Below are 26,468 nucleotides of genomic sequence, written 5' to 3'. Positions count from 1 at the left end.
GTGGCCCGTTATCTGTCACAATTTCTTTGGGCACTCTAAATCTACAAATAATGTTCTTCCAGACAAACTTCTTCATATCAAGATCTTTAATCAATGAATAAGACTCAGCCACTATCCATTTGGTGAAGTAATCTGTCATTGCTAGAAAGTATTGTTGCTGACTTGATGCCTTAGGCAAGGGCCCAACTATATCCATTCCCCATTTCATGAAGGGTCAAGGCGCCATAATAGGAGTGAGTCTTTCTGGAGGTATATGAGGAATCTGAGCAAATCTTTGGCATTTGTCACATCGCCTACATAATCAATCGCGTCTGACCTCATTGTTAGCCAATAGTACCCAGTCGTCAATGCACGATGAGTCAAACTTCTTCCTCTAGAATGGTTACCGCATTCCCCTTCATGCAACTCTGCAAGTACATACTGGGCTGCGTTGAATCTACACACCGTAGTAAAGGACCTGAATAAGACCTTTTGTATAACTGCCCATCACATACTGTGTACCGTGCAGCTTTGGTGAGCAAGCGTCTTGATTCGTTCTTCTCTGTCGGCAAAATACCATCAACCAAGTACTGGATAAATGGAGTCATCCGTGTCTGGTCCACGCTAACCGGGAAGACTTCATTGTTATTCTGATCTTCTGAACCCTTCTGACTTTTGATCGATGGCCACTTCAAATGTACTAGTGGAATCGTCTGTCCTTGGGTTGTTTGGATTGATGACCCAAGGTTGGCTAGTGCGTCTGCATATGAATTCTCCGCACGTGGAATTTGAGTTATAGAAAACTCTATGAATGCCAGTTGCAATTCCTTCACTAACTCCAAAATGGGTGAAAACCTATTTAGGGATATCTTTTTTCAATTTGGAGTGCTCCAAGGGGTACCCTATTTTGGGGTTGGGTGACTTGCATACTCCAAATAGCAAGTCATCGTGGGATCTTTGGCTTGGTAAGATCCTAAAAACTGATTCACTATCAGCTGTGAATCCGAGTGAACCTTCAAACTTGTTACTCTAAGTTCCTTAGCCAACATCATACCAATGATCAGAGCTTCATACTCTGCTTCATTATTGGTTGCATAGAAACCACATCTAACTGCCCGTTGAATCACACTCCCTTCTGGGGAAATCAACACAATCCCCATACCACGGCCTCTGACATTACTAGAGTCATCTACATATAGGGTCCAAACCTTTGGTGCTTGACCTACCATGCAAAGTAGTTCTTTGTCTGCCTCTGGCTGTATTGATGGAGCAAAGTCAGCTATGAAATCTACTGTTCTGGGCTGATACGTGATGTCATACTCACTAAGCTCCACCCCCCACTTGATTATTCTTCCAAAAAACTCAGGTCTATGCAGAATACTTCTTAAGGGAAAGTTGGTCACTACTACGATCGAATGACATTGAAAATATGGCCTCAACTTCCTGGCTACAATCACGAAAGCTAAAGCCAGCTTCTCCAGCAAACTATACTTGGTCTCTGAATCCAGTAAACTCTTACTCACGTAGTACACTGGCAACTGCTTCTTATCTTCTTCCTTGATTAAAACTGCACTGACTGCTACCCTAGAGACAGCCAAGTACATGTACAATTGCTCCCCGATTTTAGGTTTAGACAATAATGGAGGGGACGTAAGGTAGGCTTTCAACTGGTTCAAAGCATCCTCGCACTCAGGCGTCCATTCGTAGTTAATAGATTTCCTCAAAGTAGAGAAAAAATGACAACATTTATCGGATGATCTGGAGATAAAACGACTGAGCGCCGCTACTCTTCCATTAAGTCTCTGAATATCCTTGACACAAGTCGGGGAAAGGATGTTCAAACCGAATCTGATCTGGGTTGGCCTCAATTCCTGGCTTCGTGACCATGTACCCTAGAAACTTCCCAGATGCCACTCCAAAGGAACACTTGGTGGGATTCAACTTCATATTATACTTGATCAGCAAATCAAATGCTTGTTTGAGATGTTCGAGGTGTTGGTCAGCAGCCAATGATTTTACCAACATGACATCGATGTATACCTCCATAGTGTCCCCCAGATATTTCGAGATAATTTTGTTCACCAATCGCTGGTACGTGGCTTCGGTATTCTTCAATCCGAAGGGCATCACCTTATAGCAATAAATTCCCCTTTCAGTTATGAAGGCCGTCTTCTTCTGATTCTCCGGATGCATCAAAATCTGATTGTATCCAGAAAAAGCATCCATAAAACTTAGCAACTCATGATCAGTTGTCATGTCAATATGTGGTAGTGGGAATGAATCTTTCGAGCAAGTTTTGTTCAAATCTATGAAGTCAATACAGACTCTCCACTTGCCATTTTTTTTTCCTCACGACGATGATGTTAGCTAGCCAGTCATGGTACTGTACCTCCACTACAGACCCATTGTCTAACAGCTTCTGAACTTCTTCATTAATCACTAGGTTTTGTTCAGGAGCGAATTTCCTTCTCTTCTGCTTAACAGAAGGATATTCAGGATTAACTTTGAGCTGATGCATCACGACCTCAGGATCTATCCCAGTCATATCTGTATGGCTCCACAGCTCCACGTAAAACAATCGTGATGCTGCTATAAGAATTGGATCAATCTTTCTCGTAGATAAACAGGCAGCTGCGCTCCAATCAAGGCTTTATGATCTGGAAAGTCAAGATGGATATGTACCTCGTCAAGCTTCTCCATTCTTGGCTCATCTAGCTGCAGACCAGGTGCCTGATTCTGTAGCTGCTATGAGGACTCATTCTTGCTCCTCATGGTGGTTTTGTAGCAACTCTTAGAAGAGTGTTGATCCCCCAAGATTTCCCTAACGCCACCATTGGTGGGGTAGCGTAGGACTTGGTGATAAGTGGAGGGTACGACCCTTATGGCATGCAACCAAGGGCGTCCCAGAATGGCATTATAAGCAGAAGGTGAATCCACAATGGAGAACCTGGTCTGCTTGTTCAATCCTAGGGCAGAAATGGGCAACACAACTTCACCCAATGAATGGTTCACCTTGCCATTAAACCCAATGAGTGTCGTCGACTTCCGCAGTATCAAGGTCTCATCCAGACCCATCCCTTTATATGTAGCCAAAAATAATACATTGGCTGAACTTCCGTTGTCAATCAAAATTCGCTTTAGATTAATGTTTGTAACCTGAAACGTACTCACCAAAGCATCATGGTGCGGATGTAGAAGTTGGGTAGCTTCGTCATCAGTAAAGACCATCACTTGGTTAGTGAAAGTCCCTACAGATCATGCCATTTTAGCGGCTGGGTTCGCCGCTTCTTTCCCATGCTTCTTAGCTGAGGTATGGGAAAGCCCACTAATCTCTGAACCTCCAGAGATTACACAGTAAGTTTGCGTGGCTAATGGTAGCGGTGGTTACGCCTCTGGGTCATCAACTTTCCTCTTTTCCCAGATAGCTCTACCTCGTTCGGATAGTAACTCTCAAATGACCTTTTTTCAGCAGGTAATCCACCTCGTACTTGAGGCCTCTACAGTCAGGAGTGGTGTGCCCAATATCTTGATGAAAATCGCACCACTTCTTAGGGTCCTTCCACCCTTCGGTTTCTTTCTTTGATGGTCACTTTACTTCATTGTCCATCTTTTTCAAAACTTGCACAACCTCGACTTGGTGTATCCGAAGGGGATAATCCGGACAGTTTTTTGCATAATCGGATGCTCTAGACTTGCAGGAGCGCCAATTATTGCTAGGCTCGCCAATGGTGGATTGCTCCTTCTTAGGACGTTTATCTTCGCTTTTCTCTTCTCTAGGGGGATGGGATGGTTTTCTCCTTGCATCCTCCTCCCATTGAACAAACACAGTGGCTTTAACAAGAGCTTTTTCGTAGCTCCTTATGTCACACTTTGTGAGTCCTTCACAAAACTCCCCATCAGGGAGAAGACAACTCCGGGGTGCTTGTATAGCAGTCCCCAGATTGCAGTAAGGTATAGATACCTTCTCCGTATTGAACCTAGCCAAGAAATCATGGAGGGATTCTCCCACTCGCTGTGGCAGTCGATATAAGTCATCAGAACATTTATGGATCTTGCGGCTGCTTGAGAACTGTATCATAAAAGTCTCGATTAGCTTCTAGAAAGAAGCGATGCTACCGTTGGATAAGTTAATATACCAACACAGGGCAGAACTAGTAAGAGTTTCTTTGAATCCTTTGCACATGCACGTCTCATGCATCCCATAAGGTATAGCGATCGCACTCATCTTCAATTTGTAATGGGCCACATGATCCTCGGGATCATCATTCCCATTGTACAACTTCATACTCGGCACACTGAACCTGTGCGGCAAATCCGTTTGGTATATACTGTCGACAAACGGTATCCCCATATAGCAATTAGCATTGATTTTTGCCCAGGCGGGAGGTGCTTTTGTTAACTTATCTATATCTCCCCTCAACTCGATAATCTACTTGGCTATAGCTGCCTGAGCAACAGAAGCTATAGTGGGTCCTGTGAAAGGTGTAGCAGGAAAACGTGGTGGTTGTGGAGGCCTACTTCTAGGAGAATTTGTCAGATCTACGGGAGCATCCCTATTGACGTTTTACTGAATCTCTTCTATCGTGGGATCTTTACCTCTTGAGGTAGAAGCATCATATCCGCTAAGGGTGGTTCCAGGAACGAACTGGGCATTTAGAGGGTAAGGCAAAGGGTTTCTAGGTGGTGTTTGTTCAAGGTGGGGGAAAGGTGGAATTTGGATTGAAACAGGATCACGACCTTGGGAAGTGTTTTGATTTCTGAGTTGTAACATCTCTTCGCGGAGCGCTGCATTATCGTTAGCCATTGATTCTAATCACGCATCCATCTGCTCTTTATTTCTACAGATGTCTTCTCTCATAGCTTGCATGAATTTCATCAGTTGCTTGTTAGTGGCTTCAATGGTATCAGCCATAATTGGAAGTTGTTGTGAAATCTTCTTGATTAAATGCTTGCAAAAGTCCCCCTATCTGGCGTGCCAAATTGTAGGGCAAATTGATACAGTCATTGAAAGGTCAACTTTTATCTCTGTGGGGTCCGTCTGTAACTTTGAATCCTGCAAACGTTACAACAAGAACAACCGCAAAAGCTCCTTAACCGGTTTGGGTGGTGCCGGTCGTGGAGGCTCCGACGATTAAATTAGTGTTTATCGGAGATGGAAGACCAGCTATGATTCTGGTGTTTTGTCTGAGTGTATTTTGTGAAGGGTTGGTAAAAACTGTTTTTTGTATTCTCTAGGTTGGAAATTGCTCGATCCCCCGCATATGGATGGAGGGGGGTACTTATAGAAGAATGAAGATCAACCTCGGGAATTGTGTGTTTATTCCACTTGTCTCATTGGACCAACTTGTATATAGGAGATGTATGAAAAATCTATTATCTCGGTTGTGTCAGGGTTGATAGATAGGTAAAATGATAAAGTAACAATATGAAATGAACAAGACAAATGTCGATGAGGATATGGGTTGAATTGTAGGCGATAATTAATGAATAGATATGTATATGAAAGAAAGTCATACATAGGGATATGAGCTTGTCACATCCATAAATGTCGACCGTAAACTAGATTGACAGAAACTGCTTTACAGGAAAAGTAGTCCATGAAGTGGCGCTCGTAAGTGCCAGCGCCCTTACTATATTGGCGCCTCTACACGGCCGCCAATACAGTAAAGATGTCTTGAAACCTAGTTCATGTTTGTTAGGGAAAGGTTACTATGAACATAGTAAAGTAAATAGACTATAAGATAGTAGCAGCAAGTGTCAGACGATATGTCAGATATAGTGTCAGATGACTGTTACATTACTTAGCAGTGATGTAAAGGTTATATATGAGCCTCAAGGTGGGCTTTAGGTCGGGCCTAACTGTAGTGGTTAGGTTTGTGAATCCAGATGGTCCAACTAGATTTGTCGTTACATGACCATGTGAGGCCACACCATTTTTGGCACCTACAGTGATCAATTTAGTATGAAATTGTCAAATACTTTGCTTCATTTAGTCATAAGAATGGTAGGGTAATACATGCAAATTATTAGTAGAGGTTTTATAAAGTTAATGAACGTTTCACTTGATATGTACCAAGAAAGGACATGGTGTCCATGATATGGGGAAAAGTTATATTCACAAATATATATTTGTAGCAAAATTCTTTGCAATATGACACTCATGCAATGACAAGTATTGAGAAACACTTTTCAGTAGCATTTGATATAGCTTAATCTTGATCGATGAATTCGGTCTTAGGAGCTTTGTTTCCCATAACTTCAAAAAAAGATTCAAACAACCAAATAAATGAAGACGTGGTCTCATTTAACAAAAATGCACATCCAAAAAATACATTTTACAATATCTACGATTCACTTGTATGTCGCAGCCACCGTCAATAGCGGAAGACACAGAGTGTTCTCACTATCGTGTTCTCCTCTTTACTATTTACAAATGAATTTAAAAAAATTGAGAAAAAAAATAAACAAAAATAAATTGTAGAAAATAAAGTGTTGAGCAGGAAACAAAAAATGGTTTATCTGGCATTTTGCTGAATGAGATTATTTCCTATATGTGTCGTGCCATCAGTAGAGTATGCGCGTCACATAAGATGATGACGTGATGCTTAACTCTTATTTAATATTTTCTCCCATTGTAGCGGCCTCTCAACATTTTCACCATATAGTGAGATAGATAAAAGATAAATTGTAGTCATAACTAAATCTTCATTGTGGATCAATTTCAATTTAAGAAAAGCTGCAAGCACACAATTATTTTCAAGCATAGAATAGTAAATCCTCAACATAAGATAAATTAAAAAAGAGTAAAATAAGACCAAAAATAAACAGGAGAGAATCAATTAAAATAAAAACCTAAAATCAATTGACAAGGCTCACTTTGGAAGACAAACAACAACACAAAAACTAAAACATGAGGTTGAAAAAGACACAATCGTAATCAATACTCGAAGGAATCGCATCAACATCTGTGAAATCAAATCGCAACAACCAATACCTTAGACAAATTTCCTTGGCCGGCGCTGAGGTGCAGTGACTTGGGCAGTGAGTTGGGGCAAGCTAGTTGAACCAGAGAGAATGGGACGTTGATTAAGATAGAGTACTACAAAGTTGAGAAGGAGACGAAGATGGAGTGGAGAGGAGAAGTTTACAAAGACGGAGTGAAAATTTTAATATATTTCTATTTTAAGTACTAACTTTTTTTACAAGGGAAGTAACGCAAAATGGTATGAATTATACTAATTCACTCTATTAAGAACAAAATATCACATCGTTTAGGTACAACCGATGGGTTTATAACTTTATATGGGCAAAGCCCACCCTTACATGTCAATTAGGTCTTTTCATGAGCTTAAGTGATTTGGGCCAAGGCTCAGTTGCTGGGCTCATGAGGAACAAACCCGTGAGGATAACCCGATGTATTCATGGGAACCAAAATCCCAAAGTGGATAATATAGTTGACATGTATTGAGGTGTGAATTTCTAATATGGTATCAGAGCAATTCGGCCTTATTGGACGTAGCCTTTATTGCATTTGTTGCTTCCGGCATAACCTAACCCACAAGTGTGAGGGAGTGTTAAGAACAAATATACCACATTGGTTGGGTATGTCCTAATCGATGAGTTTTTATAGGCAAAGCCCCCCTTACATGTCAATTAGGTCGTTTCATTGTGGCCACGTGCTGGGCTCGGAAGGTTCTGAGTTCAATTTCCATTGAAAAAAATACCATTGTAGTCACACACTAAGATTTGACACAACTTATCATGTCGTTAAGTATAAAATTTCTATAAATATGAGGTTGGCGACATGAGTTTAGATCTATAATCTAATATGATATTCTTCTTGATTAAAAAAAATTGAAGAAAAAAAAAAGATAGCTCAACTTAAAGGGAAAATTCATTCCAAGCCGGAACCACTTGTGAAACTTTTGGACACTTAGATCCAGTCCAAAAAACTTTATCCCTCTAAGGTATCACTAGTATGCCAATTACTTTCTTACCATTGTCTTCTTCCTCCCATAAAAACTACACTTCTCTTCTCTTTCTCCCTCCTCTCTCTTTATTATTGCCCGTTGGTATCCAACCTAAACTGAAGCTCACATCAACACGTACATACTATGACCTTCCACCACCACCAACGATCATCCATTTGGCCAGAAAATGATTGGAAAGCAGCGACCACCGCAAGACAAAAGCCTCAGATCCGGCCTATATCGACGACGGTTGGCTACATCACCACTACCGTTGGACTCCACTCATTGAGAAGCATAATGCCCAGCCAAATACGACCCAAAACAACCACCGGATATGACTGCTTAAGAATAGTAACATTGGTCAGCCAATGTTACTGTTTCAAAATAGTAACATTTGTCGGCTAATGTTATTATTTGGAAAAAACCTTTAAATTTGGCCGATTTCGATGGCGCTTCACCATACCACCATCACCGTTGGACTCCCCTCAATGAAGCACACAACGTCCAACCATATATGGTCCAAAACGACCACCGGATATGTCCATTTTTAAACAGTAACATTGGTTGGCAAATGTTGCTGTTTTAAAATGGTAACATTGGTTTGCTAATGTAACTGTTTTGAAAAAACTTCAAATCCGGCCTATTTCGACGGCGGTTCACCACACCACCACAATCGTTGGAATCCCTTCATAGAAACGCACAATGCTCAGTCATATTTGAACCAAAACGACCACAAAAAAAAAGATATGAGAGATAAAGAGAAAGATGTAGTAATAAGAGAGAGAGATGCAGTAGGGGGAGAGAAAGATGTAATAGGGGGAGAGAGAGAGAGATGCAGTGATGAGAGAGATGCAGTAGATAGAGGAGATGTAGTGAGATGAGAGAGATGTAGCATAGACAGAAAGTAACACGAGAGATAAATCATATTCGATCTAAATCTCTTTGAAAAAAGAACAAAAAAAAATGAATTAGATAAAATTTAAATGATTTAAATAATTATAAAAATAAAAATGAATTTATGTGTGATAACGTTTTTTGGAGTGAACATAAATATCTAAGAGCACTCCCAATGGCTTCCCCAATCTCCTCTCTATCCCCATATATAGATAATATGCCAAAAAAACCACTTCCCAATGGCTTCCCTATCTTCAATTGAATATCTAAACCATTATATAAATTATTTTTCACTCTTCAAAGAAGAAGCAAAAGACCGGTCCCTAAACATTTTTTTACTCTCAAAATATTGTCTCTTTCCTGCCACATAAGCCGAGCACTAGCAGGGGTCAATTTTCGTCTCTCGTGTTCCTTTCTCTCGCACTCTTCTCTCTCGTGTTCGTGATCTTTCCCCAATTCACTCTCTCTCCTCGATTCGCTCTCTCTCGTGCTCAGCCGTGCTCAATCGTGATTCATGTTTGGTCCCTGCCTCTGTCACGGTTCTCGTGCTCAATCATCCTTAATCCCTCAATCGTGCCTCGCGTTCACTCCCTGCAAACCCTAAGTCGTGTAAGTGTTTTTCTGTATCTGCTATGAGTTTTCTCTTTTTGATGCATGTATTGATCCTGCAGGTTAATCTGCTATGGTTTCTATTCACTCACTGCAACTCAATCGTTATAAGATACCGAGCAATGAAATCCAAATGATATTCTTGACTAATATCAACAATATTAAGATACTTTATTACCTATATGGATCCTGTGAGGTCAATGTTTTATAATGATACTGATTTTTATTAATTTAGGGCTGGTCATTTTTAGTGTTGGTATTGGTTTTGATTTTCTGGCTCTCAATTCTTTGATACAAAAATGTTCTTCATATCTTAAAGGCCTTATTCTATTGATTTCTATTGATTTTAGAATGAGCATGCCTGTTATGGATTCCCCCATGGTTGATGTGAATAATAACAAGGTGAAGCCAAAGAAAACTGAGAATATACGGTTCAAGAAGACCTTATTCTAATTGCGGCTTGGGAGCACACTAGTGAAGATGCAATTACCGGGACGGATCAAGCAAAGGAGCAATATTGGATTCGTGTTTGGCGTGAGTATTATGAGAATGCAAAGTCATATCCTCCTCGTAGTGATAAGTCAATCGTGAATCGCTTTAGTGTTATTCGGACCAAGTGTTTGAAATTTTCTAGTATTGTTCAAAATATTGAGAACGCACATCCTAGTGGCATGGGAGAGAAAGACAAGGTGTTTCCTCTTACCCTGTGATATTGTTTGTTGCATTTTGATAATTCAATTCGACTAATTCATATTTTTACAATTTCATTACAGCTAAATGAAGCTTTGAAAACATGGGCTCTAGAAGAGAAAGAAAAAAGTTTCAAACTACTTCATTGCTACAACGTCTTGAAGAACTCACACAAATGGATGACCGAAGTTGTTCTACCTACAAGTAGAAGAAACATTCCAGCATCAACGGAATGTTATACAATCGGGGATGATGATATACCATCGGGGCATGTGGAGCCGAATAGGCCTATTGGGAGGAAAACGGAGAAAGAGCAAAGGCGGAAGAAAAAGATGAAAGTTGAAGATAGTGAAGAGTCAACAGCTTCCGTCAATTTCCGTCATTCATGAGAAATGCTTCAAAAAAGGCATGACCAAAGGATGGAAGTTGTAGTTGAAGATACAAAGAAGATGGATGAGCTAATGGAGATGAAGAGGGAGAAAATCAAGCTTGATCAAGAATGGGGAGAGGAAAAGCTCTTGACGGTTGATACAACCAACTTGAGTGAAATGCAACACAAGTTCGTGGAAATGAAGCAAAAGAAGATATTCGAAAGATATTTTTCGAAATGAGAATGTGTAACAACATTTTTCTAGACATTAATTTAAGTTGAATCGTGAACTTATATTATCATTGAAATGAGGATTGTTATTGAACTTGAATTAAATTTTCTTTTACTTTTACTCGACATTTCCACGCACTTCCTACAAGTGTTCCACTAGATCCTCTTGAAGACGACGATGAATGCTCTTTTTTGCTTCTGACGCCCTTTGATGAATTGATCAAAATCATAATGATATTCAGCATCGTTACGATCAAGCTCGCTGATATCTACTTCTTCAAGCAGGTAATACTTACCATTCTCAATTGACTTGAACATGTCACGCTCATCTTCCACGATCATGTTATGTAATATCACACATACTTTCATGATATTCTTCAACGTCGCTATTTTGAAATACCGACACCCTTGACGAATGATGTGGAAACGTGCTTGGAGAACACCAAATGTATGTTCAACATCCTTCCTGGCACTTTCTTGAGCTTGAGCAAAATTTTTAGCTTTCATGGTTTGAGGCATCGGAATTGTTTTCACAATTGTTGACCACTGTGGATAGATACCATCTCCAAGATAATAACGCATATCATAATGATGATTGTTTATAACAAAGTTCACTGGTGGAGCACGACCATTGATGATGTCTGTGAACAAAGGGGAACACTCAAGAACGTTTATGTCATTGAGCGATCCTGGAAGTCCAAAGAATGAATGCCATATCCATAGATCGCGAGATGCTACAGCCTCCAAGATTAAAGTTGCTTCTTTATGATGGCCAGAGTAATGACCTTTTCACACACTTGGACAATTCTTTCATGTCCAGTGCATACAATCTAAGCTACCAAGCATTCCAGGGAATCCACGATCCTCATGTAGCTGAAGCAACCTGGCAATATCAGTAGAATTAGGTTGCCTCAGGTAGCGTTCGCCGAAAACGATGATCACTGCTTCAACAAACTTTTTCATCGCCTCATTTGCGGTACTTTCAGCTATCCTTAGATTTTTATCAATCATATCAGCGGATACTCCATAGGCCATCATTCTAAGAGCTGCAGTAACTTTCTACAATGAAGATAACCCACCCTTATTCGCAGCATCTCGAGATTGAACGAAATAGTTGTCATAAGAAACAACACCTTCATGAATGCGATTGAACAAATCACGGCTCATACGATATCGCCTTCGGAAATTTTTTTCATTGTATGTCGGGTTGGCAGAGAAGTAGTCACGCACTAACTTCTCGTGGCCTTCTTTCCTGTTGTGGTCGATAAAGACACGGCCAGGAGTAGAACCTCCTCTTTTCTTCAACTTGCAATTTGAACTTTCAGCTTCAACATGCACCTCGTCCTCTTCTGTAGACTCAAGGAGCAAATTTTTGTGTCTTCTTCGGAGAAAGTTAAACATGGTGATAAAAGAAGAATATGAAAGAGAGCACAAGAGTATTTGAGTGGATATTGGAAATTAAATTATGCAACATCCTTTTTTATAGAGTTTGTAATTCGAATTTCAAACACTAGCCGTTGTAATTCGAATTTCAAAAAAGTGTCCGTTACATCTCGAATTTCAAAAATTAGCAGTTGTGATTCAAATTTCAAAATATTTTATTTTTATTTTTTAAAAAAATATCTTGGTTAAAAACTCTTGGAAAAACTAACGTTGTGATTCAAATAATGTTTAGAAAAAAATTATAATTTTGAAATTTACAAGTTCTGATAATATAGAGACTTAATATAAGGAATCTGCTGGGTGCACAATATTGAAATTGATTCTCTATACTGTAAAATGATACTGTAACACTGACAGGATAGGGATAAGGATAGAGAAACTGTTGCGAGTGCTCTTAGTTTTGAAAATGATATTAATATATCATTTTACACAACTTAAATCCTGAGACAAACCATAAAAAGTGGCGCCAACAAATAAATATACAAGATCTTGCGAAACGATTACACGTGTATGGGCCCAGATACGGTCGGTTAGTAGTGAGCGTGAGGGTCGCCATCTTACCAGTTACCATTACCCAAACCCAATAAAACCTCAACTCAAAACTACTTTCCGCTCTTTAGATCTCCCAGCGATCTCCTGACCGTACCATCTCCGGCATATTACTGGTGAGTCGGCGCCCGATATTCTCTGTCTTGGATCGTGTGGTCTTTATATATCTAATCTATTCGGTTTACACGGTGGTCTCCGGATCAAAAGGTTAGGGTTTCGGTGTTCTCATACGTTCCTAATACTAGCTTATTTCGTTTTCGTTCTGAGGAAGAGAAAACAAAGGAAAATACAATACCAGAAAATGTTGTGCAATTATTTGTTTGGAATAATGTTTGTTTCAGTGAATAGGGTTGGTTGCATGGATCTCGGCTGCCTGGATTATTGATTAAAAAACGGTCTTGAAGATTTGAGATATAATCACCCCTTCGATTTCGAGTAGACCAAATAGTTGTCAAGTTAGAATGAGGTGATTCTTTCAGTCATTTCTGCTGCTGATCTTTATTTTTTTGTGGCAGATTGATGTTGTACATTAAGTGGCGAGCTTAACATCTGTAGGGGCTTGTGGGTTTTACTTGTGGTCATCGTCAGTAACAGTTTCCTTGGACTGAATTTTGAAGAGGGCATATCTTAACAGTCCTATTGGTCAATGTAACAACGTGCAATTACTGAATCAGAGAAGGATCACTGCCAAAACAAGGATAAAAATGGTATTTGTCTATTCAGCTAGCTTTATTTTAGAATGAGTTTCAGGGTATGCATTTTTGCTATTGGCCTTGCGAAGAAATCATTTTGATTGCTTACTGGCTCCTGCTGATTCTTGTGTGCTTTAATGTCAAAATATGAGAGCTTACATGTTGTTGGGAAAACACTGTCCTTTTCTTGATGCTTTAATGACTCTCATAAAATCTAGCATGTATCATGTGCTCTGTAAAGAATTTGACTTGGAGGTTATTTATGAAAAGAAGTTGGGATATAATTTCCAAACTTGCTTTTATAATTTGTTGCTCTATGAAAACCTCAAAAAGGTGTCCAAATTTTGATTTAATCCATTGCTGTCTGATATTTTGTCCACTTTGGAAAATCTGGCAAGCTTAAACTGGTGCCAAACTAAGATAGGTCGTGAATACCTTTTTTGGATTGAACACTTTCCATTGGCTCTAACTAATCAAATTATGAGTTTATTTGTTGAGTTTATGTTAATATGCATTGAAACTGTGAGGTGATACTCTTGTCCGAATTTTATGAGCTCTAAGAGAAATAAGAAGGGAAGCCTTGGAAGACTGAAAGAGAAGGAGAAATTAAATTAACGCAGTGAAAGCTATCTTGATGATCACTTGCTTATTTTTTAATGTTTCTCAACTATGGTGCGGTATCTTTAGAAGTAATTATATCTGATACTGATAGTCTTTCCAGAATCAAAGTTTTTTGATGGCGAAGGGTACCGAGTGTCCAAATGATGGTGAGATGAACTATGATAATTCTTCTAGAATCGACCCAAAGCATTCTCATCTATGGTCCATGGATGGTCCTGAGGCAGAGTTTTTCCCCAATAAGAAACAGGCGGTCGAAGTTCCAAACAACAATTTTTTCACGGGGTTGTTAAATTCTGACGCTTCTCCATGGGGCCATGTTCCCGGTTTTCACACATTCTCTGGGCAATTGACTGAGAGGTTTTTTGATTCAGAGACACCTAGTACTGACAATTTTGAGGATAGAAACATTCCACCTGTTAGCACAGGAAAAATCAGCATGGAGGGAAAGACAATCAATGATCTATTTGTTGGTGATTCTTCATTTGGTTTATCTATTTCACAAAAGGTGGATGATCCTAGATCTGGTTTTAATCATGGTGGGATTAGAAAAGTGAAAGTCAGTCAGGTTAAGGACTCTGAGAATGTAATGCCTGTGGCAATGGGACATGCCTATTGTCGGTTAGATAGTGACACAATATCGGGCACTGATGCTTATGACAAGGGAGATGAAAGCTCTATATCAATGGGTCTTGCTTATGACAAAGGGAATGACAATATGATGCCTACAGGTGACTCCTGTGATAGGGGAAATAACTTTTTCGTAAAGCTCTTTAACAAGGGGAATGAAAACATATCGATAGGGCCCATGTACAAAGAAAATGACAGTAACATTGGTAAGATAGCCATTGGTCAAGCATTCAGCAGGGACGACAGCAATATCATGTCAATAAGACAAACCTATTGCCAGGCAGATGATGACAGTATATCAACGAGGCACATCCACAATAAGGTTGATACGGGTTCCTTATCAATGGACCACACATATAACAAAGGTGATAGCAATAATTTAGTTATCGGTCACACTTATAGTGAGGGAGAGGGCACGATAATATCCTTTGGTGGCTACGATGATAATACAGATAACACTTATGAACTGTTGGTGGGTCAGCCTTCCATTCAGAGATCAGAAACGGTGAATGAGAACGAATCAACTAAATCAAATGCAGAAGCAATGGCATCCGCTGCCCATGTAACTGCTTCTGGGGCGGAAACTTTTTCCAAGAAGAAAGAGGACCTTAAAGCATCTAAGAAGGTACCACCAAACAATTTCCCTTCAAATGTCAGAAGTTTGCTATCCACTGGTATGCTAGACGGGGTTCCTGTAAAGTATATTGTATGGTCACGAGAGGTACATATTATTACTCTTACATTCATCTTTCAGATTAACTTTTTGTTTGTTGACATGTCTGGTTCTTCATATAATGTTAGAAGGAGCTCCGTGGTGTTATAAAAGGTTCCGGTTATTTATGCGGATGTCAGTCTTGTAATTTCTCAAAGGTGAGTTTGTGCATCATAACAGTACATTTAATGCACATTCCATTGATTCCATTCCCAATGGACTGATAAACTCTTCATACAGGTTATCAACGCTTATGAGTTTGAGCGGCATGCTGGTTGCAAAACAAAACACCCAAATAATCACATATACTTCGAAAATGGGAAGACTGTTTATGGGGTTGTACAAGAACTTAGGAGTACACCTCAGGATATGTTGTTTGAAGTTATTCAAACAATAACTGGTTCACCTATCAATCAGAAGTCTTTCCGCCTTTGGAAAGGTGAGGCAAACTAACTAGCTTAATCTTGTTGCCAGAGGCACACTTCCTTTGCTTTTGATTTAAGGAATGGAATATTATTTTTTGTCTTATTATTTTGAAACACTACATTATCTTCTCAAATGTATTTGTATTGCTCCTTTTCAGAGTCCTTTTTAGCTGCTACTCGTGAACTTCAGCGCATATATGGAAAGGATGAAGGGAAGCAATTTTCATAAAAGCATCCCTGTTAAAGTATGGTAGCATAGCATAATCTATATTTTGTGTACAGAAGTTATCTTTTTTGCGAAATCTTTTTTGTACTCATTAATGGTGATGTTAAATGTTTTTCGAAACTGAAGAAAATTGCTTCTTACAACACGTTTTTTTGTATTTTTGCTTTGCCCCTACCATCATCACATGTTCGTCTTAGCTAATCAATGTCTCTGATTTAAACTTCAAGGTTAGTTTTATTCTCAATATTATCTGACCTAGATTAACTTTAGAATTGATCTAAGTATGTTTTCCTGATTTGCGATGTATTTTCTCATTAATACTAGCATTTTCAATGTATGTGCCCAAAATTTAATATGGTGGTGGGATATTTTGTAGTCAATTGGGGGCTTTATAATGGTTCCTTTTTCCATCTCCATTTCCTTGGTGGCCGGTTTACAGGGCCATGATTATCATGCTCCTTTGATTTCTCTCCCTCTGCAAATTAATCTTGCTTGCATGAGACTAATCTAAACGCAAGCTTGCAGAGGATAAGTCTTAGTCGTCATGTCCTTTTTTTTTCTTTCAATGTCACATGGCAGACATCATTACTATCCCTATTCTTTTCAGTTCATTGTTGGCCATTTATTCTCTCATATACATCCTCCATGAAAAGGAGGGCAGAGGTCCTTGTTATTACTAGATATTAGAGGGCATAAAATGTTACTATAGAATGGGCACTTGCTTGTAGGAAGATTGGAAGATCATGTAAAGAATCATTAGGATGGGAGATTAAAAAAACCCAACATATATTGATTCTGTAGTGTTGATTGAAATCTGGCAGATCATTTGATAAAACCCAACGCCACCTTATGGTGATGACATCTTGATTAGAGTTATCCACAGTTGCTTTCTGGATCAATTGTTTCTTTAGTAGGTGCTGGTTGCTCATCACTTGTTTGGGAGGGGGATTTGTAGTCTTTGCTCTTGCCCCGTACAACAAGATACAGGCCTGCAACACTGACAATGGCTCCAATTACCCTGAGTACTGAATTAGTTGGTATCTGTACTACAAGGAGTGGAAATGTGTGATAGGTGGGGTGGTGGTGAGCGCTTACCTTCCTAGATACATTTGCTCAGCAAAAATGCAGGAGCTCACGACAGCAGCAATCACCATGAAGAGAGAACTAAAAGCTGTTACAAAAACAGGGCTTCTCCCTCTATTCAATAACTCCAGGTTTTTTTAGGTTAGGGTTCCGATAAGTAGATCAAACAAAATTTGTGTGTTTAGATTCGGACCCAATTTATCCTATTTTAAACTGGATAAAATTTTTGTATTTGGAGTATATGGCCTTATTATTTAATATAGAAAACGATTACCTTTTCTTCGGATAGAAATGATTACTCAAATGTTCGGATTGGCACGAGACTATTCTTCTTCCAATTTCTTTCGTTGTGTTATGCACTGACGCCCACATATAACATTCACAGCAGTCGTCTTTAGAACAGTTACAACAAGAAAATTCCCGACTCAGAAAACAAACAAGCTGTAGAAACTCCGGAATAGACTTTTCATTCCCACTCCATTTTCGCAAGATCTCATTCCTTCCTAGAAACACTATTTGTACATATAATGGATGTAACAATGATCAAACAGGAATTCAGCCAACACAAGAAACGATGCTCTGCTTCACTGATGGAGCAAAGTATATGAACAAAGTTCGCACACAAGGAAAATGGAGCTTAAAACATAAGCATTGTTAAGGAAAGAAATCAAAGAGTTACAAAGTTTGTCCTGAAAACAGCAAATAAAATAACAGGAAACACCCTGATACTTAATAGCTTTCTCTTAAGATATCGAGATTCTACCATTCACACCCAAATGTCCTGTAGCGTAAATAGTGATAGGAATGTCAATGCAAGGCACCAAACATACAGTAACAAAATTAGTCTTTACCACTACAAAAAGTTAATGAACCTTTCTGCCCCAACTTCAACCTGTTTTATCTAAGAACCACAGCAAGCTGACTTTTGAGCAGCTTGAGAAGCCCCTCCTGCCTGGTCTGGCTGGTTAATTTTGATTGTTTGAGGCTGCAGAAACAATAGAAGTGCTGCTTAGAACATCGTATGTCAAATAAGGATGCTAACTCAGCAATATTTATCTATGAATCCTGACCTTAATTCATGGCAAATCTAGTTTTAGCGAATGAATTGTGTCTTGCCAAAAAGGCAGATGTGAGAAGGGAGGCTCGCAACAAGTCTTACCTCAGCTTTCGAGTCAGTATCTGCAAGTCTCTGTTTGATATCCCGGGCTATTGAAAAGAAAACCTCCTCCACGTTTAGATTTGTCTTTGCACTCTGTGATACAAAGTATATTCCACATATAGAAAGATACTTTCATTTGGAAGAAGTAATATCAACATCAGCAAAAGCTTATACTTACAGTCTCAAAGAACTTAATGCCGTATTCATCAGCAAGAGCTTGGCCCCTTGAGGTAGGAACTGCCTGAAAAGTATCTCAGCCAACTTTATCTTGTGTTAGCTTAACCGCACAGAGACAGAGACAGAGACAGAGAGAGAACTAACCCTTTTGCTTTCGTCCATGTCAGCCTTGTTACCAACCAGTATCTTGTTGACATTGTTGGAAGCATGTTGTTCAATGTTACGAATCCAATTTCTGATGTCTATACATGGAGAATCATGTAATTAAATTTCCAGGATTGATAATAATAGAAAGAAGTCAAAATTTTTCCAAAACTCAGCGCAGGTAGGAGGAAAACATAGATCCAATCAAGAACGATGATCAAAATAACTGTGATCTCGAACACAAGCAATAGCAATGAAAGAAGTAATTACTATTGAAGGATGACTCATCGGTGACATCATACACGAGCAAAATACCCATGGCTCCACGATAGTAAGCTGCAGAAAATAAAAATAGTTGCAAAATAAAAATAGTTATGCAACTGTTGAAGAAAAATAAAATGGAGAAACAAGACTAAAGAAGCAGTGATGAGTAATAAATCAGCTAGAGAAAATGATTTCTTATTTTACTCATTTTTACCAGCCCACATAATTAAAAGGATTACGCCTTGTGGGTTACCTGGGAAAAACTAAAACCAAAGGAATAAAGAAAACCACATGGGAAGTTCATTAAAGCAGAAGATGCTATGGGCAACAGTAAGCTGGACAAGCATTCTACTAAGCTCATTCACCAGGTCTTAATAGCATACTAATACGAGCCTCAAAGAAAAAAAAAAAGATAGTCATATCTTATCAAAAATTCTGGCAATCTTATCTTATACTCCGTCGAAGAATATTAAAATCATATTAATTACTTCCAAGGTAAACTTTCCATAAAAAAATTGAACAATTCTTTTAATGTTGAGAGGGGGAGGGGGAGGGGTGGGGTAAGAAATTTTGGGAAATTTCAAAGTCATGGACTATTAACCGATCATTTACTGATGAATTACTTGCTTGAAGCTTTCGAACAAGACAAAAGATAGAAGAAGTAGAAAGTGTTTTTTTTCCCCTAATCAATGGCAGAAGGAGAAAGAAGATGGTTTGAATAGGAGCAAACTCCCAAAATACTAACAGAAGAATGATGACTTTTGGTCTAGGTGTATAGTAAATGCTAACCAGGGACTACTTTTTAACGTATTAGAATTAAGAAAGAGATCAAAACGTTTTCAAATAATGAACATTCAAATGTGGCCTTTGACAAGAATAGGCTCCACAGAGACATTGCACTAAACAGCATTACCTTACTTTCACTACCTCACTTTGCTTTCAAACAACATAGATGCTTAATGAATTCATTGAAGGACTCTTTAACTTCACATAACAAGATAGGACCAAAACTAACCAGTGGTAATCGTTCGGAACCGCTCTTGACCAGCAGTATCCCAAATTTGCAACTTGATGCGTTTTCCATCAAGCTCAATGGTTCTTATCTTAAAATCAATGCTGCCAACATTAAGTTCACCCCCGGTGAGATCAGAAAAGGTTCGCATAAAAAAACAGATCAAATGTTGTCCAAAATAGACCTACCCAATGGTTGTGATAAAACTAGTAGTAAAGGAACCATCTGAGAAGCGTAGAAGAAGGCAACTCTTACCGACACCTGCCCACTCACATACAACCAAAATATAATTAAATAAAAAAGATTCTCCAAATCCACACAAAAAAAAAAGAGAGTAAATCCACATCCATGCAATGCAAAAAAGACCATTTGAATACAATTCAGTCATCTAAGATAAATTAGCTTGTACAACACACTATGATTAGATAAAGATGTGGCAGGTCTAGATAAGACGAGGGTCTTGAATATCTCTGTTGTCTTTTTCTTTCAAATGCATAGGAAATTTTATTAAGGGGCACCATGAGAGTGCAACCAGAACGCAAAATACAAAGTATAATGAATACAGAGAAAGAAAGAAAAAAGAACAGAAAGAGCACTAGGTTCAAATCTCAGAATTTCTAAAAAAGTTTATGCAATCCCTTCACAACCAAAACCTGGTCATATAGAGCCAATCATCGATAAATTTATCTATATCAATATGATAAAGAAACATACACATCAACAAATGATTTTCCATCAAAATGGGCTTTTGTCTTTGAGCCTGCTCTTTTTTTGGAAGAACTATATCAATATGATAAAGAAACATACAAATCAACATATAATTTTCCATCAAAATGGGTTTTCGTCTTTGAGCCTGCTCTTTATTTGAAAGAATCATTCAACCTCTCCTTGTCCACCATAGTGATCAAGTAATAAAGAATTATATGGATGTGAAATGATTGATTGTTAGTGTAACATTAAACACAATTGAGTGGAGAAAAAGACTGCACATATCAAGTAGCGAGCCACTCATATTTGGTGGCAAGGCTTAGTTGCTAATAGAGGCAACCAACATGTCATGGTCACGAGTTACCATTTCTATTATAATGGATCCTATGATGTGCAACATGCAATATGTAGACTCAAGCAATGCACAAGCAATGAAACTATTTACGTCATATTTCAACAAAAAAAAAATCAAGCCTTAGTATTGCAAATACCCTACTATAGTTGTTAAGGAATCTTATAAAGATGGCCAACTTAATGTTATTTTTAGAATGGGTAATATCTTAACATAAGAGTTTTTTGTGGGACAATATACAAGCGTAGATCAAATAATTTGTTTGAAACGGCAGCCACAAGATAGGCATTCTAGTTCACAAAATCACAGCATTTATTTGTAGTGGGATAATGGCTGGCACTGGCAGGCAGCCTGCATCTTATTAGCTAGCTCAAATGATTTATTCATGCACAGTTTATTGGTATAAATTTGTTATCAATAGGAACTGAATTTAGAATTAGCCTAGTCATTAATGAGTAAAAGGATCCAAAGTCCATGGAATAGCAGGAAGCCAGGAATCAACCACAATCAATCAACGACAATCATTTGTTTCTCTCTTTGTACTTTTCCTTTTAGGCTTGTCCTCTCTGGGTGCCCCTAATAAAATTTTGTTTCCATTCCAAAAAAAGGCGTAAAATTAACACTCGGCAAAATCATATAACACTAGAACTTTTACCCATTTATGAAGATAAAACACCATGCAGCCAGACTATATAAAAAGAAAACGACCTATTTATCCTTTAAACATCAACAATAACCTGGAGCAGTTAAAACTATAGTGCAATGTGATAACATTAGTGTCGCAATCTCAATTCATTCTTCAATATGCATACCAATATTAAAAATATTGAGGTCACAGTAAACATAAATAACAGGATCCACAAATATAGAAAACAAATGCACATCATGTACAAAAACTTGAGAAATCAAATAATGCGGTTATTGCTGGAAATGCACGTCTCAAATCCAGAAAATGTAGATCACACAACCATTAGCTAATTAGAAATGCGTCTATACAGAATCGGCATGCACATCATCAATGATATCAATTACATTATTCAAGGAGCAGAATCAACAATCAGGCAAAAATAATAGGATCACGTTCTTCCTTGAGAGATCATGATACAATACACGTACAGATTGCACCGACGTAAAATCATACCGCTATCACCAATCAGGAGAAGCTTTATGAGGTAATCGTAATCAGCTCGAGCTCTTGGAGCAGCCATTGAAGAGCGAGTAAACCCTAGAGAAAAGCCTCCCTCAGTAAACGAACAAATGAAGAGAAAACGACGAAGATAGTCGAATCAAATTGGTAAAAATTGAAATACCAGATCGGGGAAGAGGACAGCGAGATCTATGGAAGGAGACGAGAGAAATCGTCTCTACTCACTCGTCGGCAGTTGAATAATTAACAGAGAGAGAGGGACAGCGAAATAGATCCAGCAAATAACAAAAAGGTTATGAGCTCAATTTAGAACCGTTGGATTATATATGTATAGAAGGTCTGTGCCGATCGGACGCTCAGTATTTAACTCACTTTGAAGAAGTATAAAGAGGAGGGCAGTCCTGTTTTTGTTAAAAACTAGGGAAATTTTATTGATTAATTACATTTTTCAGCACCAAAAAATATGTTGTTACACTTTAATCCTCCAAATAAATTTTACTCGTCATCCAATATTTTAAAATGAAAAAAATCGATAACTCGCACAGATTTTGAATAGTTTTGATCAAGATTCTTGCTGATGTGGCATTTAGTCAATAAATTTTGGTCAGACTGTGCTTATAGTCTTATATGGCAATTTCACATGTGACATATAAATTTCATTTTTCTCAAAAAAAAAATTATTTATTTCTTCTATTAATTCGATTGATTTGTTTTGGTATGAAACCCCTGGATCTAGAAATCCAGGTTACTCTTCTAGCTATAACGAAGCAGGAACATAATTGGAAATGAGTTTATGAAATTCTTAATTTGAAAGTCAAATTAAGAGAAACAAACTAGTCAATATTTGTGTTTCTTGGATTCAGACAAAGGTAAGGAGGCAATTTCCTCATTTCGATTTGTGATTGGATTTTTTATTCGTGGTGGTGGTAGTAGGAGCAGTAGTGGTGAGGGCGGGGGCGGCGTTGTATGTGCGGCACGGAATGGGGTGAGGGCCATGGCTATACTGAACGGATTCAAGGAAAAGCGTGGGACCCCATCTCGAAGGTGCGACAGGTGGTTTTGTGTCAAGCGAGCATCGGAAGCTTGTTAGATCCGCCTCTGAGAGTGTATCTGTTACTCCATTGTAGATGTCAGTGTCTCCAAAATCTCCAAGATCTTCCTGGCACGTGATCGTTCGGTGACAACGGATGGGAGGGAGAGCCGTCGGAATTCAAAGACGGTGATAATGCTGTGGCGGTACTGCTTAATTGGAGAACGCTGACCACCGGAGGTGGGAGAAATGGCTGCCACTTCAGTTTTTTATTATTTCCACATAAGCATTTTTATTAAAATTTGCTGATTTATTGCCACATCAGTTAAAATTCTGACCAAAACTGGGTAAAATTTGCTCCAATCACTCATTTGTCTCATTTTGAAACATTGGATGACCTTTTAACAAAATTTCTGATTTTTCTCATTTAGAAACATTGGATGACGACCTTGTAACAAAATTTCTTTGGCTGACTAAAATGTAACAATCCCTATCTTTTGGTGTTGTAAAGTATAATTAACCAAAAATTTTATCTATTACCTTTAAACCATTTTTTGAATATGATAATTTACACCAAAAAGTTGTAAGTCTATACACAAAATTATAGTGAAAAGATGATTATACTCCTTGACTATAAAATATTAGAATTTTTATTCTTAAGTTTACATACACATCGTCTATCTAAGCCCCAATTCAACCCCACATTCTCTTACCATATGCACATTGTTAGTGCCACACCTGTAGACTCATTAGAGGTCTTGACCTAGACAACACTCTTTTCCTCTGCAGATGACCTCTTCACATTCATCCTCATCTTTAGTCTTCTCTATTGTCTCATATTTAGTACTGGGTTTTTTCACCTTCCCCTGCAACAAGCATGTGTCATCAAACCTCAATATGTATGCCAGGCTTCATCCCTCATAAAGCCTCTCACCCAACGAGTCAATAACATAGTAAGCATCAATATCAACTTTCAACACAAAGAAATGATCATTCTAGATCACAATATAAATCTTTAGTTCATCGTAATCGTTGTTCGTGTTGCTTATCTTATTCCAAATCTCATCAAAAGACATAGCTTCCTTCAATGACTCAAATTTCTCAGGACTGAAAAACCCAGTGAAGGATTCAGTCTTTTTAGTTTTAATTGGTTAATATGTAAAAATTATTTATTTTAAATTTTTAGTTTAAGGGTTAATATGTTATAGTATACAAGGATATTTATGTAAACTACAAAAAATTAGAAAGTTGTGTAAAGATAATAGATTAGTGGTGTATAAATAAAATTTTCCTAAAAAATATGCATGTTATGTATAAGCCGAGACAATAACAAATATTGCCAATTCCAGTCCAGCTGATTAATTGAGCTTCCCCCAACCACTAAGTATAGGAGAAGTATGTGTATGAATGAACTATGTAATCACTAATTTTAGTTAAGAGATTGACTTTTCTTAAAGAAAGAAGTTTATGTGTGTGAGGGCATATTTTCACAATCAATGATTTGTAATTAGGGTCACTGTCTCATTGACAATCATGCAAAATTCACAAAAGGGCATTAAAGATTTCTTGATCGGAAGGATTCTGGCCAAATAAGACAGTCATGTCAATCATGTATCTTTCTCCATTATTTGATATAATATTTGGTAATTGATGTTAACATATATAGATAATTCAAGTTACTAACCATCAACAACACGTTTTCTTGGAGCACTATTGGGATGAGTGACCTTCTAGGAAGGTAAAGCCGTGCGGGTCCAATGTATCCACAGGAACCGGACAACCCAAAACGGATAATATTGTTGATGTGTATATGGGCTGAAAATTCTATTATGGTATCGAAGCCAGCTCCTCCTGTTTGGATCACCTATTCAACCTTTCGGATGTTCTTATGGACGGACCACCCACATGTGAGGGAAACTTGTAGGGCCTTTCGAATGTCCAATGGATGGACCACCCACAAGTAATCATAACCCGTACATTCCACTTGTTGGGTCTGGTATAAGTTAGCCCACAAGTAAGAGGAGTGTTAATATAAATAGATAATTTCAGTTATTAACCATCAACAATGCGTTTTCTTGGAGGAAAACATCCCGTATTAACTCCGTAGTTAAGCGTGCTTCTATGATAGCACTATTAGGATGAGTGACCTCTTGGGAAGGTAAAACCGTGCAGGCCCGATGTATCTATAGGAATCGGACAACCCAAAGTAGATAATTTGGTTGATGTGTATATGGACTGAAAATTTTAATAATGGATCCTCCTTTTTCCTTTGTTTTGGTATGAGAAGTCCCCTTTTATAATGGGGAGGTCCGATCTTTTCATTAGAAATATGGATCTTAACATTGAGTGATTTTGGAAGATTTATTTTGGGTGTGTCAGAAGTAATCCTTGGGATTTGGCATTTTTCAAAGAGTGGTGCAATCTTTCAAATTTACTGCCATAAACAGGTGTGTCTCCTATGGAATGACTGATATAACGTAATCTGCAAGGAATATGACCAAGGATTAGTATGATGACAGATTGCATTAGATGCAAATGAGGTCGAGTCGAGATAGACATGACTAGGGGGTTACAGTCAAGAAGATATGAATCTCACATCAAAGATGTTGATGGAATGCCATCAACGTAGTTTATCAATGTCGAGGACATGGGGTTTTAGTTGGTCAGTACTGGGGAAAATAACGTCGAAGCGGGAGGGTAATAAGATAATTATGAAAGATATTATCAGAGGTCATAACATAAAGAACAATTAATTCATATTAATACGATCATACATGTCGCTAATTAGTATGTTTTGCTAAGTCAGTTGGATGATAATTTTCTATCATTACAGTTTATCCCCTACTCTCCGAGTTGAGTATAAATCGAGTTGGAGAGTAGTTGTTGATTTCCTTTTGCTACTCGACTACACCTTCTCCTAATTGGAGGTCTTTTGTTCCGTATGACCAAGTTCAATTTTGATGACGACAGTGCATTTACGCGTTTAATATGGTTTTGGTGTCGATAGCGCTTTACACGAAGAATCTAGTTTTGATGTCGGTAGTGTTTTGCACATGTTAACGGATTTTGGTACCAGTAGTGTTTTGCACTTATTAGTTGGTTTTGGTGTCAATGGTATGTTGCACATCTTAGCCGATATTGGTACCAGTAGTGAATCACACTTTTTAGCCGATTTTGGTACTAGTAGCATATTTGCACATTGTAGTCGTATGTATAACATTTGTAAGACGCTTTGATTTGGCGTGAGGAGTCGTGGTTATCATTCATGTCGTCTAAAATTGGTGATATTCTTCGAATTTTGATGAGCTGTTGGATCATTCTTAAATTAATTGCAACCTAAAAAAGATTTTTACC

General features: G+C 38.2%; 6 protein-coding genes across 9 annotated transcripts; 2 read left to right on the top strand and 4 right to left on the bottom strand.

Moving 5' to 3' along the window:
• Positions 1-204: 204 nt before the first annotated feature.
• On the bottom strand, positions 205-1,583 carry LOC119998570. Its single transcript, XM_038845918.1, has 3 exons — positions 902-1,583; positions 502-784; positions 205-436 (listed from the first exon to the last, which is right to left on the bottom strand). The coding sequence occupies exons 1-3, from the start codon at positions 1,581-1,583 to the stop codon at positions 205-207; spliced, it is 1,197 nt and encodes a 398-aa protein (XP_038701846.1).
• Positions 1,584-2,293: 710 nt separating this feature from the next.
• Positions 2,294-3,207, bottom strand: LOC119998569. Its single transcript, XM_038845917.1, has 2 exons — positions 2,769-3,207; positions 2,294-2,610 (listed from the first exon to the last, which is right to left on the bottom strand). The coding sequence occupies exons 1-2, from the start codon at positions 3,205-3,207 to the stop codon at positions 2,294-2,296; spliced, it is 756 nt and encodes a 251-aa protein (XP_038701845.1).
• A 6,444-nt stretch (positions 3,208-9,651) lies between these two features.
• Positions 9,652-10,765, top strand: LOC119998110. The gene is made up of 2 exons (XM_038845337.1): positions 9,652-10,141; positions 10,226-10,765. Exons 1-2 carry the CDS (start codon positions 10,124-10,126, stop codon positions 10,529-10,531), a joined length of 324 nt encoding a protein of 107 aa, XP_038701265.1. The 5' UTR covers positions 9,652-10,123; the 3' UTR covers positions 10,532-10,765.
• Positions 10,766-10,899: 134 nt separating this feature from the next.
• LOC119998568 lies at positions 10,900-11,778 on the bottom strand. The gene is made up of 2 exons (XM_038845916.1): positions 11,571-11,778; positions 10,900-11,528 (listed from the first exon to the last, which is right to left on the bottom strand). Exons 1-2 carry the CDS (start codon positions 11,776-11,778, stop codon positions 10,900-10,902), a joined length of 837 nt encoding a protein of 278 aa, XP_038701844.1.
• A 932-nt stretch (positions 11,779-12,710) lies between these two features.
• Positions 12,711-16,333, top strand: LOC119999058. 4 transcript variants are annotated; one of them, XM_038846561.1, is made up of 6 exons: positions 12,711-12,851; positions 13,251-13,442; positions 14,140-15,396; positions 15,477-15,545; positions 15,628-15,826; positions 15,971-16,333. In XM_038846561.1, exons 2-6 carry the CDS (start codon positions 13,440-13,442, stop codon positions 16,039-16,041), a joined length of 1,599 nt encoding a protein of 532 aa, XP_038702489.1. In that variant the 5' UTR covers positions 12,711-12,851; positions 13,251-13,439; the 3' UTR covers positions 16,042-16,333. The 4 variants fall into 4 exon arrangements, with proteins under 4 accessions (XP_038702489.1, XP_038702492.1, XP_038702490.1 ...); XM_038846564.1 differs by having other exon boundaries at positions 12,795-12,942; positions 14,149-15,396; XM_038846562.1 differs by having other exon boundaries at positions 12,795-12,942; positions 15,480-15,545.
• Positions 16,334-17,712: 1,379 nt separating this feature from the next.
• On the bottom strand, positions 17,713-22,404 carry LOC119998197 (ras-related protein RABE1c-like). The gene is made up of 9 exons (XM_038845455.1): positions 22,248-22,404; positions 22,079-22,162; positions 20,066-20,138; positions 19,881-19,981; positions 18,872-18,937; positions 18,602-18,699; positions 18,459-18,521; positions 18,281-18,373; positions 17,713-18,106 (listed from the first exon to the last, which is right to left on the bottom strand). Exons 2-9 carry the CDS (start codon positions 22,143-22,145, stop codon positions 18,023-18,025), a joined length of 645 nt encoding a protein of 214 aa, XP_038701383.1. The 5' UTR covers positions 22,146-22,162; positions 22,248-22,404; the 3' UTR covers positions 17,713-18,022.
• Between the last annotated feature and the right edge of the window lie 4,064 nt (positions 22,405-26,468).

This window comes from Tripterygium wilfordii, chromosome 5 (genome assembly GCF_013401445.1).
Source record: "Tripterygium wilfordii isolate XIE 37 chromosome 5, ASM1340144v1, whole genome shotgun sequence".
Taxonomy (NCBI): domain Eukaryota; kingdom Viridiplantae; phylum Streptophyta; class Magnoliopsida; order Celastrales; family Celastraceae; genus Tripterygium; species Tripterygium wilfordii.
This window is presented reverse-complemented; position numbering and strand designations above follow the sequence as displayed.